The 15,976-nt window shown below is 44.0% G+C and overlaps 1 protein-coding gene across 1 annotated transcript in view; it reads left to right on the forward strand.

Annotated features, from left to right (window-relative positions):
- The window catches only part of EPHB1 (EPH receptor B1), a 441,868-nt gene that overhangs the window by 384,662 nt on the left and 41,230 nt on the right, over nucleotides 1-15,976 (forward strand). The window contains exons 6-9 of the mRNA XM_015407331.1: nucleotides 461-642; nucleotides 4,670-4,832; nucleotides 13,402-13,510; nucleotides 14,885-14,949. Coding sequence (XP_015262817.1) covers nucleotides 461-642; nucleotides 4,670-4,832; nucleotides 13,402-13,510; nucleotides 14,885-14,949 — 519 coding nt within the window. The remainder of the gene's footprint in view (nucleotides 1-460; nucleotides 643-4,669; nucleotides 4,833-13,401; nucleotides 13,511-14,884; nucleotides 14,950-15,976) is intronic.

Raw genomic sequence — 15,976 nt, forward strand, 5'->3', positions numbered from 1 at the left:
GAATGTATCCTGTGTAATTATTACTGAAACAAATGGAAGTTAAAGTATGTTCTTGTGCCACTTTGGTTCAACTCAGCAGGACTTCTGTAGGAGACATTGCTGCTCAAAGTCCATTTAGGAGCTCTAACAATAACTACCACCTTGTCCTGTCTACCAATTTCTTACTAGTCTGTGTTGTGGTAATTTCAGTTGTAGGTTTGGCACCAGTTTACAAGGAAGTATGAGCATTGTCTTATTGTTGTAGTATGGAAATAAATCATCTTGTTTGTTGATATACTGTTAGCTGTTTTGTAGAGTTGTATTATTTTATGTAATATTCATTCTCCTCCCTTACCCTCACTGCCCCCTTCTTCCCCCTACTTCTATCCCAGTGTTTTATTTTAACCAGCGTATTCTTACCCCTTCTTCCTGAGTTAATTTTCACTTTTCTTGCACTTCCTGTTCCCTCCTTTCTCCATAGCTCCCTCCACAGTTCCCATCATGCACCAGGTAAGTGCCACCATGAGGAGCATCACACTGTCGTGGCCTCAGCCGGAACAGCCCAATGGCATCATCCTGGACTATGAGATCCGTTACTACGAGAAGGTGAGCCGGATCTGCATCCCCGAGATTAGCAGTACTATGGGCTCAAGACCAGCCACCGTAAGCCTGAATGTATTTGAGGGAATTGGGCTGGAGCATGACTTGGGAGTCTGAAGCTCATTGCTGTTTTCCATTGTGTTGTGGAATGTTTAGTACTGGCTTGATTCAAAACCTGGTTGAAGTCAATGGGGAGGCACCCAATGATTGCAATGAGATTTGAGCCAGGGACCTTCCTTAGCAGAGTCCAAATGTTTTTTTCCCCCAAAATCTATACCAATTACACTTGTAGCCTTCCTTTGAACACTAAGGTGGGTAAAATGGAGTTAGTTACTCTTTTTATTGACTTTCTCTGATTTCAGCTAGATTACATTGCCATACAGATTTATCACACCACAGGATTCTTCTTGTTCACCCTACAAGGCATTTTTTCCTGTTGAGTGTGCATTCTGTCAAAATAAAAGCCTCAGATACTTTTCTCTCCTGTGGACTGGTTCATTCAGGGTTCTGCACCATCTAGCCATATGGTGGTGCCTGGAACAGAATTCCCTTGGGAGATGTATTAATAACAGCCTTCAGTGGTGCTTAACTCCATGCATGTCACTATATTCTACTATTGCTGCCAGGGAACCCAGAGCCCCACTTTATCTGTCCTCTTTAGTCCCATTACTTTTTGATTGTGTGGCTCATATAGTTGTGGCAGAGAGGGCCTTCCTGTGCCACACTTCTCTGAACCTTTCTGCCATGTTGTTTTAGAAAATGTTGAAAATAACAGTTAACTGAAGCCAGGGACTCCCCATTGGTTCCTGCTTGCCTGCTGTGTGTACTTGTTTCATTTCCTCATATTTGTGCGTTATTGTTTCTGGCAGTCAATAGCTTCCTAGAAGTGGCAGCCTGCAGACAGAGGTAGCTTTGGTGACATATAGCAAACACTTTGTCCACTCTGATCTACTCTCCTGTGTCTGTAATATCTTCCTAAAGCCAGAGATGCCCCCTGTTTCATTATCTTGTAAGAGTCTGGTAGATTGAACCCAACATAGACTGCAGTAGCTGAGGCTAAGAGCTAGTTCTGCCCATGACTCCCTGGGGTACAGTGTGAGTGATAGCAAATGCCAAATTTCAAGAAGGAAGTGTCAATTGCAATGTGACTGTACAGACTTGTTGCCCATGCTTGGCATTGGTTATCACTGCAGATGTGCCTACGCAGATATGGGAGGCCAGCAGGAGGTACCTCTTTGTATTGTCATATTTGTATTAATCCTTAGTTTCCAATATATCTGAATGCTGTGGGGATACAGAGCATATGGACTATGGGAAGACCAACATACATGTATTGTAGCAAGAGACGCTAATGGTAGCCAGAAAGGTTTGTGTTAAAAATGGATACATATGGGGAAATCATAGAATCATAGAGTTGGAAGGGACCTCCAGGGTCATCTAGTCCAATCCCCTGCACAATGCAGGAAATTCAGAAATATCACCCCCCCCCCCACTCCCCAGTTTCTGTTCCATGCCCAGAAGATGACAAAAATCCTCCAGGATCTCCAGCCAAATTGGCCTGGAGAAAAATTGCTACCTGACCCCAAAGTGGTGATCAGCATTTCCCTGGGCACGTAAGAAGGGCCACAAGAACTAAGCACTGATGCAACCCTTCCTGCCCTCCCTCTCATGATCTGCCTAAGTTCACAGAATCAGCATTGCTAACAGATGGCCATCTAGCCTCTGAAAACCTCCAAAGAAGGAGAGCCCACCACCTCCCAAGGAAGCCTGTTCCACTGAGGAACTGCTGCAACTGTTAGGAAGTTCTTCCTAATATTTAGCCGAAAGCTCTTTTGATTTAATTTCAACCCGTTGGTTCTGGGCAACAGAAAAAACTCCATACTATCTTCTACATGACAGCCCTTTAGGTACTTGAAGATGGTTATCATATCACCTCTCAGTTTTCTCATCTCCAGGTGAAACATACCCAGGTCCTTCGACCTTTCCTCATAGGATTTGATCTCCAGTACTGCAGTTGTCTGTGGTTTGTTGGTACTCATTGCGATGCTGGTCTACCCAGTAGGACTTAGACGTCAGGGAATCCTAAATTCAAGCAGTTGGTACTACAGTAACCTTGGGCAACTGATAGTTACCTTCGATTTTCTCTCTGTCAAATGACTGTCTGAAAATTGAAGTGTAAGAAATGGTATATGACAATCTGCAGGCCAAAAAACTGGATAGAGTTGCATTGTTTCTTCAGGCTTCCTTGTTGTCACGCAGACAATAGACCGTGATGGCTCATATGCCCGATGCAGCCTTCATTGTGTCAGAACATTGGAGTGGGCTGTTGTAACTGGAATTTTATTTATAGTTCCCCTCCCTTATCATAGCAGAGTTGAGGTGACGGTCAGAGAATGAAAGGACAATTTGATGACATGTTAAATGTTGACGTTGAGTTTTTGGGTCAAAACCTACATTTTCAGTAGCAAATCCAAGCAGCAAAATCGTCTAAAGGGCTTTTTGGTAGGCAGCTCATGGCACCATTTTCAAGAGAGGTACAGAACATTTGCTAATGAAATGATAAACTATTTAGAACACAAATGCCCATGCATACCCCCAATTAATATTTCAGTTCTTGCACTGAAATAACCCCAGACCCCTATCTCCTATTTTTATCATTGTATCTTGATATAGAGTGCAGTGTAGGCTGAATGAAAAATAAGGAATGTGAGAGTGCTATTGGGATGGCTGTATTTGCAGGCCACTGGGCCAATTCACACATGCATTTGATCATCTCAATAACTCATCACTTGATGACTCACAGCCCAAAGTGTGAACTGCATCCTGTGAAAAATACCATCTTGGGATGTTAGGTGATATGAAAGCTCTGTCTGCTGCATTTAATTTGTGATGGCTGTTTTACACACGCATGTCTTCACTTTGTATTGTATGATCTCAAGTGGTAAACTTGTGTACGTGAATTCGTGCTCAGTTTTGCTTCTGCTGCCCTTTAGGAAAGGTAGTAGGCCAGCCAGAATCCATATGCCCTGAATACTGAACTTATCATTCTGCAACTAAAAGCCTTTCTATACAGTCATATTTTTTGTATACCAACAGTGTAATCCTGATCAGAGTCAGTGGGCTTAGCAGAGTGTAAGTCTGTTTAGGATTGTACTGTAAATGTACATGTGTTACTCCTTTGCTGTAGACAGTATACATTTTCACTCTAGGGGGCACTTTGGTTGCAGGGATATCACATTTTCTGAACACTCACGATGCAATAGTCTGTATCATCCCCCAGCCAAAACATTCACTGCTGTTGCAAATGTAATGCGGAATGTGGTTGTACAAGTGTCTCAGGCATCTGTTGGCAACCTTTAATGATACAATCAAACAAATGTGACATGATTCTTTTCCTCAAAGGCTGGCACTATATTTGGTGAATTAATGTTTTTATTCTTCTTTGCTATTTGGAGAACTTTTGCTCCCCTATAGACCACCAGAACAAAAATGCTCATCCAGTTATTTTTTTTTTATGTGGTATATAGCAGCAGGCCTAGTCATTTGCTGCTGTGTTCCTTTTTAGTGAAGCTTTTGATTTATCTGCATCTTATTTTTAATTGTTTAGGGACCAGAAGCTTCCCTTTGCGTTCATTTATCCGTGTTTATTTTTGAAACGGAGGCTATCAACATGACTAGCTTCTTTTTTTGATTACATGGGAAGGTTACATCATATGTTTGTTACCGGGGAAAAAGTTCTGAAGGGAGAATTGCAAATAGGTGAAAATATAGTTGAGGTGCTCTTTGATTCTGCATAAAAGCCCCAACTGCACCAGCCCTTCCTCCCCTTTTGCCGATACGGAATCTTTGCAATACTGACTAGGTAATGAAACAGTGTAGTTACCAATCATCATGCTCCTCCATCTCATGCATCAAGCTAAACAGGAAGCTTGTGAAAAGAGCTTCACTTGCATGCTCCCTGGAAGGAATGCATCATTGTTCTGCATAGCCACTGCAACTTTAATGACTTGCCAACACAGAGTAGTGATGGAAGCAATGTTGTTTCCTTCATTTTTATTAATACTTTGTCTTTCTTTGCTGTTCCCTGAAGGACCACAGTGAGTACAACTCCTCCATGGCCAAGAGCCAGACCAACACAGCACGGATCGATGGGCTGAGGCCAGGGATGGTGTATGTGGTACAGGTGCGGGCTCGGACGGTGGCTGGCTATGGGAAATACAGTGGGAAAATGTGCTTCCAAACTCTGACAGATGGTGAGTGTGTGAGAAAAAGAGATGGAAGAGTGGGGGATGGAAGCTGATTGAGAGAAGGAAGGAGGTTGCACTTTTCCCTCAAACCTCCAAGCAGTAATTGGATTAAATCAACTTGTCTCTCCAAACCCTCACCTCCCAGTGGGGTAGCGTGGCGAGAGCCAGGTGATTTACAGAGATGTTTGATTAATTGCCAGCTGGAGGACTAATCTGGTTGAAATCTCCTATCTCTGTTTTCTCCCTGAGCATCTAAGTGATTCTTTTTAAAATGTTTTGCTTTCTGCATATGAATAGGCTCAGTGTTTGCATGCAAACTGAGGAGATATAGAGGCTCAATGGACTCTCTGGGCCAGCATGGTGATCCATTGAGTCCAGACTCGAAGAATAGCTGCTATTGAATGGTACAGAGAATTTTTACTCAAGTGTAGTGTAGTGAACCATTCCCAACTTCTACTAAACTACAGTTTAGAAAGGCAAAGTCTTGTCACTCCGCCATGACCTACCCACCAATGTTGATACAGTATGTGAACTGGAAGCCCCTTGGCCACCTTTGGACTTAGTATTTGATAACTTCAGCCAGCTTTCCTGTGCCAATGTAGACAGGATTTTGCATGCCGTTAGGCCAACCACATGCCTCTTAGATATGTGTCCCTCATGGCTGGTATAAGACAGTGGTAAGAGGATATGGGGCCTGCTGGTAGACATAATCAATCTGTCCCTGGAGTTGGGAGTCTACCCAGAAGGATTGAAAGAGGCTGAGGTGGTACTGTTCTTGAAAAAAACCATCACTGGATCCTACAGATCCCTCCAGTGACCAACCAGTCTTGCATCTGTCATTTCTGGGTAAGGTAATTGAGAGAGTGGTAGCCGAGCAGCTCCAGAGATTCCTGGATGACACATCGGCACTGGACCCATTCCAGTTCAGTTTTCACTCTGGCCATGGGTTGGAGATGGTGCTGGTCACCCTTATGGATCTCTGCAGACAGCTGGATCTAGGCGGGTTAGCACTGCTGTTGTTATTTGATCTCACTGCAGTGTTCAACGTGGTCGACCACAATCTTTTGACCCACTGCCTTGCCGATGTAGGAGTTCATGGGGTATCCTTAAAGTGGCTTACCTCATAGGTTAGCGCTAGGGGAGAGGGTGTCAGCTAACATATGGGGTCCCTCAGGGGGCAGTCCTCTCTCCAATGTGCCCCCTCACCTAGCTGGCATGGAGTTTCGGGCTGGAGTATCACCTCAGCTATATCTGTTAATGGGTGGCTTTCCAGATACTGCCCCACATAACCTGGCTGAGGGTCTAGTGGCCATGGTGGGATGGCTAAGAAAGAGCCAGCTGAGACTGAATCTAGTTAAGATGGAGGTTCTGTGGTGGGGAGGGGGAGGAGATTCAGGACCGGGGCACCAACTGCCCACTCTTGACAGTGTGCCATTGTTACTGGCATAAACCATCAGGAGCTTGGGTGTGGTCTTGGATACCTCCTTATCTATGGAGGCCCAGATCATGAACGTTGCCAAGCTGGCATTTTTCCACCTGCGCCAATCGTGGAAACTGGACCTTTTCCTGTCTCGCTTCAACCTAGCCACAGTAATCCATGCAATGGTCACCTCCAGATTGGATTAGTGTCACTTGCTTTACACTGGCCTACTGATCCTGAAACTCCAGCTGATCCAGAATTCGGCAGTGCAAGTCCTGATGGGAATGTCACAGGCAGCACACATACAACCAGGGGTCATTTGGGGCCGGAGCACCCGAGCACTGCTCCGGCAGCCCAGGAGTGAGCACAGATGGTGGTGGAAGCAAGCCCTGCGCCCAAGCTCCTTCTCTCTAGAGTCGTGCCGCCACTGCGGCATGAGTTTTCCATTGTATTCTATGGCCCCATAGAATATAATGGAAAGATCGCACCGCCGCTGCAGCACAACTCTAGAGAGAAGGGGTTTAAACTTTAAACACCTTCTCTCTTCGCTTCCCCCCTCCAGCCCACCTGGGGAAGGGAAGGAGAGGCTTTTGAAGATGCCTCCCCCCCTTTTTGCTTCCCCTTCTGACATCACTTCCGGTGATGTCAGGGGGTGTGGTATATGCTAATGAGGTATTAGGCTAACAGCCTATTAGGATATGCTAATGAGCTCCTGCAGCTCTTTTTCTATTAAATGATCCCTGCATACAACCTGTGCTGCATCAGCTACACTGGCTCCCAGTGGAGTACTGGGTCAGATTCAAGGTTTTGGTCTTGACTTTTAAAGCCTTGGGCAGCCTGGGACCCATGTATCTTCGGGATCACCTCCTCTGGTGTGTCCCCCATACACTCTGCTGAGAAGATCTTATTGGTGATCCCTGGCATGAAAGACATCCAGCTGTTCTTGACCAGAGCCAGGGCTTTCTCAGCCCTGGCTCCCACCTGGTGGAACTCTCTGCCAAATAACATCCGTGCCCTGTGGGACCTCATGAAGTTCTGCAGGGCCTGCAAGGAAGAGATGTTCCTCCAGGCTTTTGGTTGAAGAAAGTGATGGGCACCATCTTGGCTGGCATTCCCCCCCCCCCCCCTTCTGTGCTTTCTCCCTACCTCTCCTGCAAGGTGATGACATAGTCTGAAATCCAATGTACTAGCGCCATTTGAAAAATGGGTTTAACAAGTGTTTCATTATATGTGTTTTTATTATGGTTTGTATTTCTATTGTTGTTTATTGCTCAGAGCTTTGAATACTCAGGGATTGGGTGATTCATAAATCCAAATTATAAATAGATAAATAAACGCACTACATGTGAAAATCCAGGGCCCTGTCATTGCTACTAATTAGTTTATATTTAAGAACATTATTGTTCATGATTGCAATCTCACCTACGATTTTCTTTAATTCCTGTGATCTTATGAGGGCACTGATCTAGAGTTAACTGCATATCTTGCTTGAAACATGGTGCAGGGCTTGATTGCACGCAGAAACACTAAGAAGCCAGACACGCAAACGAACAGGCTGACACAGGAATCTTGAGCCTACTATGGGGAGGGGGGGATAGGCAGAGGGTGGTCAGAGTTTGCCACATTCTTAAGAAAATATTATCTTTCTAGACTTCTTTCAAACCATGCCTGACTCTAGGCCCACAAACATGAGGTAATTGTATATGGGCAACTTGCATCAGGAAGGGAGCTGGACTGTGCCTGATATTCCTGCCCTTGCAGATGTATGTCCAGCCTACCACTGGCATACAGCCTGTGTGTGTAAGCCATGTACAGCCCTATTTATGCAACCAGTCACTGTAAAGTTGTTCAAACTGCGCTGACCAAAATCAGAGCAACCCAAATCTGAAACAAGTCCACCAAAGGGGCTATGTGAGTGGCTGTTAATTGGCCCTCCCAAATTCACGATATTTAATAGACACCAGTTCAATTATTACTAAACTTACCTAAAAGGAATAGGTTTTTCCTCCAGATGTGCCATCAAGAAAAAGAAATTCATCTTACATATGCATCCAAGTGTGTACTGTAATAAAAAATGTTTTGTGTATAACATTTTATTATGGGGACCATCTTACATTCAGGGTCATCTTCCTTTCAGGTAAATACAGTATAAAAATAATCTGTATTAATTTCCTACACTAGTTTTGGTTTGATATCTCCCCCCCCCCTTTCTGAGAGCCAGTTTGGTGTAGTGGTTAAGTGCGCGGACTCTAATCTGGGAGAACTGGGTTTGATTCCCCACTCTTCCACTTGTACCTGTCTGGATGGCCTTGGGCAAGCCGTAGCTCTGATAAGAGCTGTTCTTGAAAAAGAGCAGTTTCTGTCAAGAGCTCTCTCAGCCCCACCTACCTCACAGGGTGTCTGTTGTGAGGAGGGGAAGGGAAAGGAGTTTGTAAGCCACTCTGAGACACCTTTGGGTGGTAAAGGGTGGAGTCTAAATCCAATCTCTTCTTCTCTTCTTTCTGAGAGGCTTCTTCCATGGAACACTTTAACCAGGAGACTATGTGAAGGCCTTACAAAGACGATTTTTTTCAATACATTCCTCATCTAATGTCAAAGTTTTATAATTGAATAAAGAAATGGGAAGCATGCATGCACAAGCACTGTATGACTGAATAGATGGGTATTTTCAAAAAATGAATTTTTCTAATACTTACAATTACAAGACCAGGAGAAAAACTCTGTCAGACACAAGCAGCTAATTGAAATCTAACAAGAATGGATACTGTGCATTATTAAATAATAATTGATTGTTAGATGAGAATTTTCTCAGGATTTAAGCATCAAGGAGGAGATAAAGCAGATTACCAACAATTAGCTGCAAAAAGGGAACAAGAAAATTAAAAATAGGTGTGAGATAGTTCTATCTGTATGCATTTATTTTAAGCCTGTGGTGCGTGTGCTATGTGTCACTGTTGGCCATTACTGGCAGAGTCTCAGAATGTTAATAAAATTATTATTTTTATCTAATGCTGTCAACAGATGCATTGTCACAGAAACTGTACATATACAAAGACAGAGGGTCCTATATCTGAACAGCTTATCAAGGAAACCAGAGGGTGCCCAGACAGACCCGATCTTGTCAGATCTCAAAAGCTAAGCAGGGTTAGCTCTGGTAACTACTTGGATGGGAGACTTCCTTGAAATATCAGAGGCAGGAGGTGGGGGCAGGCTTTATTCAGTTACCTCTCTGAATATCCTACAGGCCCCCAGAGGTGGGGGGGCTATTAAGATTATCTGCCCCCAGAGCCAGATGGATCTGAATGGCTTTCTGATGGCTCTAGGTTATTTCCTTGTTGATGTGGTCGGTGCTGCTGTTGATGCCTGGTTCAGTCACAGTTCTCTCAGAGCTGTTCTTTCAAGATCAGTTCTCTCAGAGCTCTCTCATCTCCACCTACTTCACAGGGTGTCTGTTGTGGGGAGAAGAAGGGAAGGTCATTGTAAGCCACTCCTAGACTTCGAGTGAAGGGTGGGGTATAAATCCAGTCTCCTCCTCCTCTTCTTCTTCTTCTTCCTGGTTACTTAAATTTTCCACAGGGGGTGGGAGCCAATGTTCCCTCTAAGCTGTGGAGTTTTGTGAGCAAAAATTCTACTTTGTGAGCTACTGGCATTAAAGTTGTGAGCGAGCCATTTGGCTTCTGCATAAATTAGTTTGCTCTGGAGCCACCCTTCCTGAACTAAGACAAAAATGTGTGAGATGGAGGCTAAAAAACTGTGAGCCAACTCACACTAACTCAGCTTAGAGGGAACACTGGTGGGAGCACTGGTTGACTGGATTCAAGGAGTAGTTAATGGTTCCTTAAGAGGAGGAGTGGTCACTCCAGCCTAGAAACAGGCTGTGGTACATCCACTTATAAGGAAGCCTACCCTTGACCTAGGAGATCTCAGTAACTATTGAATAGTCTCAGATATTTCATTCTAGAGCAAGGTTATTGAACAGGGTGTGGCTGGACAACTCCAAGCCTTCTGGATGAGGCAAGTTGTTTAGATCCCTTCCAGTCTGGTTTCAGGCTATTAAACTGAAGCTTAATCCTGACATGATGGAAGTGGTACTGGTGAGTGGAAGGTCTGACCTGGGATTTATGGTGTCACTCATTCTGGAAGGGGTTGCATCCCCCTTGAAGAAACAGGTCCATAGTCTGGCGGTGTTCTTGGACCCGGGCCTACTGCTGGATAAGCAGGTGGCAGCTGTGGCCAGGAGTGCCTTTCACCAGCTTTGACTGGTTAGCCAGCTGTGGCCTTTCCTGTACAGAAAAGATCTGGTCACTGTGGTGCATGCCCTGGTTACATCTAGATTAGATTACTGCAATGCGCTCTACATGGGGTTGCCCTTGGAAATGTTCAGAAAGTTCAATTGGTACAATGCTGCAGTCAGGATGTTGACTGGAGTGGGCTGTACAGACCATATCACTCCAGTCAGCCCACTTACACTGGCTTCCCATTTGTTTCCAGGCACAATTCAAGTGCTGGTCTTGACCTTCAAAGCCCTATGTGGTCTGGAACCAACATACCCGAACGACTCTGCTTTGGGTGCCCCAGTTTCTGAGATTAGGCAGGTGGCAACCCAGCAGAAGGCTGTCTAGATCATAGCACCAAAGCTCTGGAACTCTCTCCCTGGGGAGGTGAAATATACTGGGTTCGAGACATGTATAGTGATCAGCTCATCGTTTATTTGTGATTTCATCTTAACTCTAAAACAACTCTAACAGGGCTGGAGCCCTGCTTATATGCATGCAAAACACCCCATCCCACACATACCCACTCCCCGTGATAGGCTATTTCCAAAACATTTCTACTTGATTGGTTTATTCCAGAGTCCTGGTCGGCTATTGTTCTTGTGCTCCAAGCTCAGCCAGTCTCTAGGGTGATTAAATCAGGGATGATTCAATCCCAATACATAACAGGAGATTTGTCTGTCCCTTTCTGTTGCCACAGTCTGACTGTGGGTGGGAGACTTTTTTGTGTCTTTTGGCATTCCCTCAGTGATCCCTCCTTCCTAACCCATGTTTTATGTTTTGTATGTATTTTAACTGTTCTAGATGTATTTCAGCTCTACTTTTGAACTCTTTTAAAAATCATTTTAATGAGGTGTGTTTGGAAGGAGAGTTGATTTTAATGGTTTTATAATTTTATTTTATTTTCTGTGTTTTAAGTTGTTAGCTGCTTTGGCGGCCCTTGTAAGTGCAGAAAGGCAGGATATAAATGTTACTGTTATTGTTGTTGTTATTAATAATAAATGTTAGGCATGCTTAAGTCCTCAATAAATAAATAAGGCTTTATTCCTTCTGTATAGTTCAGGGTCAAACTAACCATTACGTGTGACACGAGTAAGATGCTAGCCTCCAGTTGGGACCTGTGGGATCCCCTGGAATTACGGCTCATCTCTAGACTACAGAGATCAATTCCCTTGAAGAAAATGGATGCTTTGGAGGGTGGACTCTGTGGCATTGTACCCCAACCCTATACAGTTTTTAGGTGTGACAGCAAGTCAGGAAATGCCCCCACGTCCCAACTTGTGTCACCCGTAACATCTAGTGTGGACCTCAGTCCCATTAACTTCTGCAGGACTCCAGCATTTCTCTGGGTTCTCTGACTCTCTGGGATGAACTGATGATGTGGGGTTGTCATCAGATGTTAAGTATTTCTGAGGCTTAAACTGCAAAGTTTCTAAAATGGTCTAGTGACTGTAATAATAATAATAATAAAGTAAAGTAACTGCAAAGTTCTTTCCAGAAATGACAGAAACTGTCTGTAAGATGATGGAGTGTTGCCTTTGGACTAGGGAACCTAGATTTAAATCCCTGCTGCACCATGAAACTCACTGGGTGATTTGGGGGGGGGGAATCACCATTTCTCAACTTAACCTACTTCACCAATGAGAAATTAAAAATGGATAATCCAATCTATGCCATTTTGAGCTTCTGGGGGAAATAATGGAGTGCAAATTTAGCACACACACACACACACACACACACACACACACACTAGGAGTAATGCCCATTGTGGGGGAAAATACAACGAGATCTAGAAGGAAGCTCCAGATGAGTGTCCCGACTGTAGCTGGTGGGGCGGCAGAGGGAAGCGGAAAATGGAGGGAGGCAAGCCATGTTTCTTTCCTTCTGCTTAGCTATAAGGCAGGGCTGTCTCAAGTCATTTTGCTGCCCCAAGTGGGTAGAATGGGAGGACAGCCTCATGGTAACAGATATGGTTCTCTCCACCTCTGACTTATCTTTTGAGGGGGAGGGGGGTGTTATGCAGAATAGCTGATTACACGGTTGCCAACTCTGGGTTGGGAAATACCTGTAGATTTGAGGGGTAGAGCCTGGGGAGGGCAGGATTTTGGGTGGGGAGGGACCTCAGCAGGGTATAATGCCATAGAATCTACTGCCCAAAGCAGCCATTGTCTCCAAGAGAACTGATCTGGGTCATCTGGACATCAGTTTCGTGCTCTGAAGCCCTGACTGCTACGTCACATTGGCTGTCATACAGGGGCCATCTCAGCAGGATATAAGGACACAGAGTCCACCATTTTCTCCAGGGGAACTGATCTCTGCCATCTGGAAAGCAGTTGTAATTCTGAGTGATCTTTAGCCCTCACCTGGAGATTTGCAACCATGGTTTCCCCCAACAGACACTAAGGGGAAATTTATTTTACCTCAGAACATCAACAGCAAACTGTTAAGAATGTTAGAGGGAAAGGCCAGTGAGGTTGCATATGCAAACGACCTCTGTGTTCCGAGGCAAAGGCAAATCAGGCCACATATGCAAATGACCTCTGTGTTCTGATTGGCTGTGGGGGGAGAGGAACAGCAAACTGTTTAGAATTTTGGAGGCAGGACTCAGGCAAAGCAGCCAGTGGATAGGGAGACCCTCTGAATGACAGATCAGAGAGCGAACTGATTTTGGAGCGTGTTGGAATGTTCAGGGGAGTCCATGACCAAAATAGAATTATATATACCGGAGGATATATATATATAGTAGAGAAGTACAATTAGTGGTGGGAGCTCCTATAAGCCACCCTGAGCCTGCTTTGGCAGGGAGGGCGGGGTATAAATTGAATAAATAAATAAATAAAAGCAGGCAGGAAGATTACAAAAATTTCTTGTTCTTTTCCAGATGACTACAAGTCAGAACTGAGAGAGCAACTGCCATTGATTGCTGGGTCTGCAGCTGCAGGAGTTGTCTTTATTGTCTCCTTGGTGGCTATTTCAATCGTTTGCAGCAGGTACAATTTGCCACATTATATAATTAGTGTTTCCTTTTCATTCCAAAAAGTGGATTTTTTTTTTCTGGTGAAGGCTATGGACATGTCTAAGGGGAGGAACTGTGGGTGGCTCTGTGGTGAGGTGGGGTATAAACTTTGCATGCAGAAAGTCCCAGGCTCACTCTCTGATCTCCACTGAAAGAGTCACCAGTTAGCAAGTGTTAGGAAAAACCTCCCCCTGCTTGAGACCCTGCCGAGCTGCCAACATCAGGATAAGACAGTATTGATGGACTCGCTCGGTGTAAGGCTGCATCATAAGTACATGTTATACAGCTGTACAGCAGGGCTTTGCTGGATGAATTGTATTTACACCACAACTGATTGATACTAGCCACATGGAAAATGTCCGGAGAATTTGGTATTTTAAATGTTCCAGCTAGAAAACACCTTCTTGCACAATGTGAGGACAGAATCTTGTATGTGTTCTCCTTTTACAAAAGATGCCAGATCAAAAGAACAATGTGTAGCGAGATACTCTGAAGTCAGTGAATTCAGCTCTTTTCCTAGAGAGCTGATCGCAGTGTGTCTGATGCTTTCCAGTAGTAATATCCTTTCCGAGAAAAGAGCAAGAGTCCAGTAGCACCTTAAAGAGTCACTGCTCACTCCTTCACAGAAGCTCATCCCCTGCCACAAATTTTGTTGGTCTTCAAGGTGCTACTGGACACTTGCTGTTTTCTAATGCTACAGACAGACTGACATATATTCCCATCTTGATCTTTCTGAACTAGAATCACACCGATCAGCAAAAAGTATGCCTTCGTGGCTTCCTTGCAGAGGAAGGAAGTTCAGAGTATTCCATGGCATACAGTATTCCATAGTTGGCTATCCTGGTGCCATGAATAGTGCCAGATTGGCCTGTCTTTGAATTCTTTGTCGTCCCCCGTCCCCCCACCTATTCCATTGACCTGTGTATCTGGGGTATTTAAAACCAGATTAAAAAGTTGCATTTTGATTTCCCAGTTATCCCTGACACAGCTGCAGAAATCCGCACCATACATTTGCCCAGCGATTATTGTTTCAGTGTGGTGGTAGTTCTACATTTCTCAGTGAGATGTTTTGAACAGTGTCATAGGAAGGTGGCAGAAAACCAAAAGTTGGCCACTGTAGTACAGAAAGGAAACAATGCTGGCAGATTCTGCAGAGCACCTTTCTGGCACAGGTTGACTAAATACAGAATAACAATTTGTTATTAGAATTAGATACAAAGGCTTTTGAATGAATACCATATCAGTTTATAATACTGTAGACAAGCATTATGGTATTGCAGCAATAAGGTCTGTGTAAAAGTATATTATGTGGACACTGACTGAACTCATTTTTACTTTGTTTTCCCAGGAAGCGAGCTTACAGTAAAGAGGCAGTGTATAGTGATAAGTTACAGCACTATAGCACTGGTCGAGGTGAGTGTATAAGATGCCTCTGGACAGTTGGGGACAGGCTGGGAAGGTTGATGGAACCTCATACAGATGTTTTCTTTTGAACTTGATTGGGAAATGGAATATTGTTTGCAGTCCAATGTGGAGAGGTCATGAAACAAAGTGACTGGATTCAGAGGCAGAAGTGGAAGACATATGGGGGAAAGACAGTGGAAATGGACAAGAAAAGTGAGATCTTTTGAGTGGGAAACAGGGGTTGATACTGAGGAAGCTGTAGAAGGCTGCCTTGACTTTAGAAGTTTTAGCCAGAAGTATCTTGACCTGAAAATGTGGAATATAGAGAATAGTGCTTATGCACATATCACCTGGGAGCTTAAAGCAAAAGCAAGCGCCATTCTAGGAAAAGTTCAAGCTTATATCAGAATGGAGATTTCTTTCAGTGATGTTCAGTAGAGCAGATCAAGAACCCCAGGAGAAAGGAAGGATTCAAAAAGCACTGGAGAAAATCCTCAGCCTCCGATAATTGGGTCTCCTGGCTTTTGTCTAGTTTGGGCATTTGAGCAACTTTGCAGAATTTAGTATTATTTTAAACCAATAAATAGTTCCAGAAATGGAAGAGCCAGGCCATATAGAAGTTTTTGTCATCTGTGCTTAATCTACTTATTTACTTTATAGCCTTGTCAGTCTTTCTGCAAATGGCCCTCCCTAAAATGATTGAAAAGTACACTTTAGCTCACCAGGGATGGAAATTCATCATAAATTACTATGGAGAGTAACTGCTTGGATGCCTGCTTTTGTTTGATTGACAGGCAAATACAGGGTCCTGTTGGGAATCCACAAACAAGCCGTTTTATTTTCTTCAATCTACAAATTGCCATTTTTAAAAACTTCCACCTTTAAAAATGTATAGCTTCATTAGTCACAGTGAAATATAAGCAGATGACTTTTCATCAGCTGTTTAGTAAACATATCATATTCAGATTCTTCCCAGAATGCAAACTGAGCTCTTGCAAAAAAGCAGCAAACAAGCCTTTATAACCTGTATTAGGAA

This window comes from Gekko japonicus, unplaced genomic scaffold (assembly GCF_001447785.1).
Source record: "Gekko japonicus isolate JY-2015 unplaced genomic scaffold, Gekko_japonicus_V1.1 scaffold235, whole genome shotgun sequence".
In the NCBI taxonomy this organism is placed as follows: Eukaryota; Metazoa; Chordata; class Lepidosauria; order Squamata; family Gekkonidae; genus Gekko; species Gekko japonicus.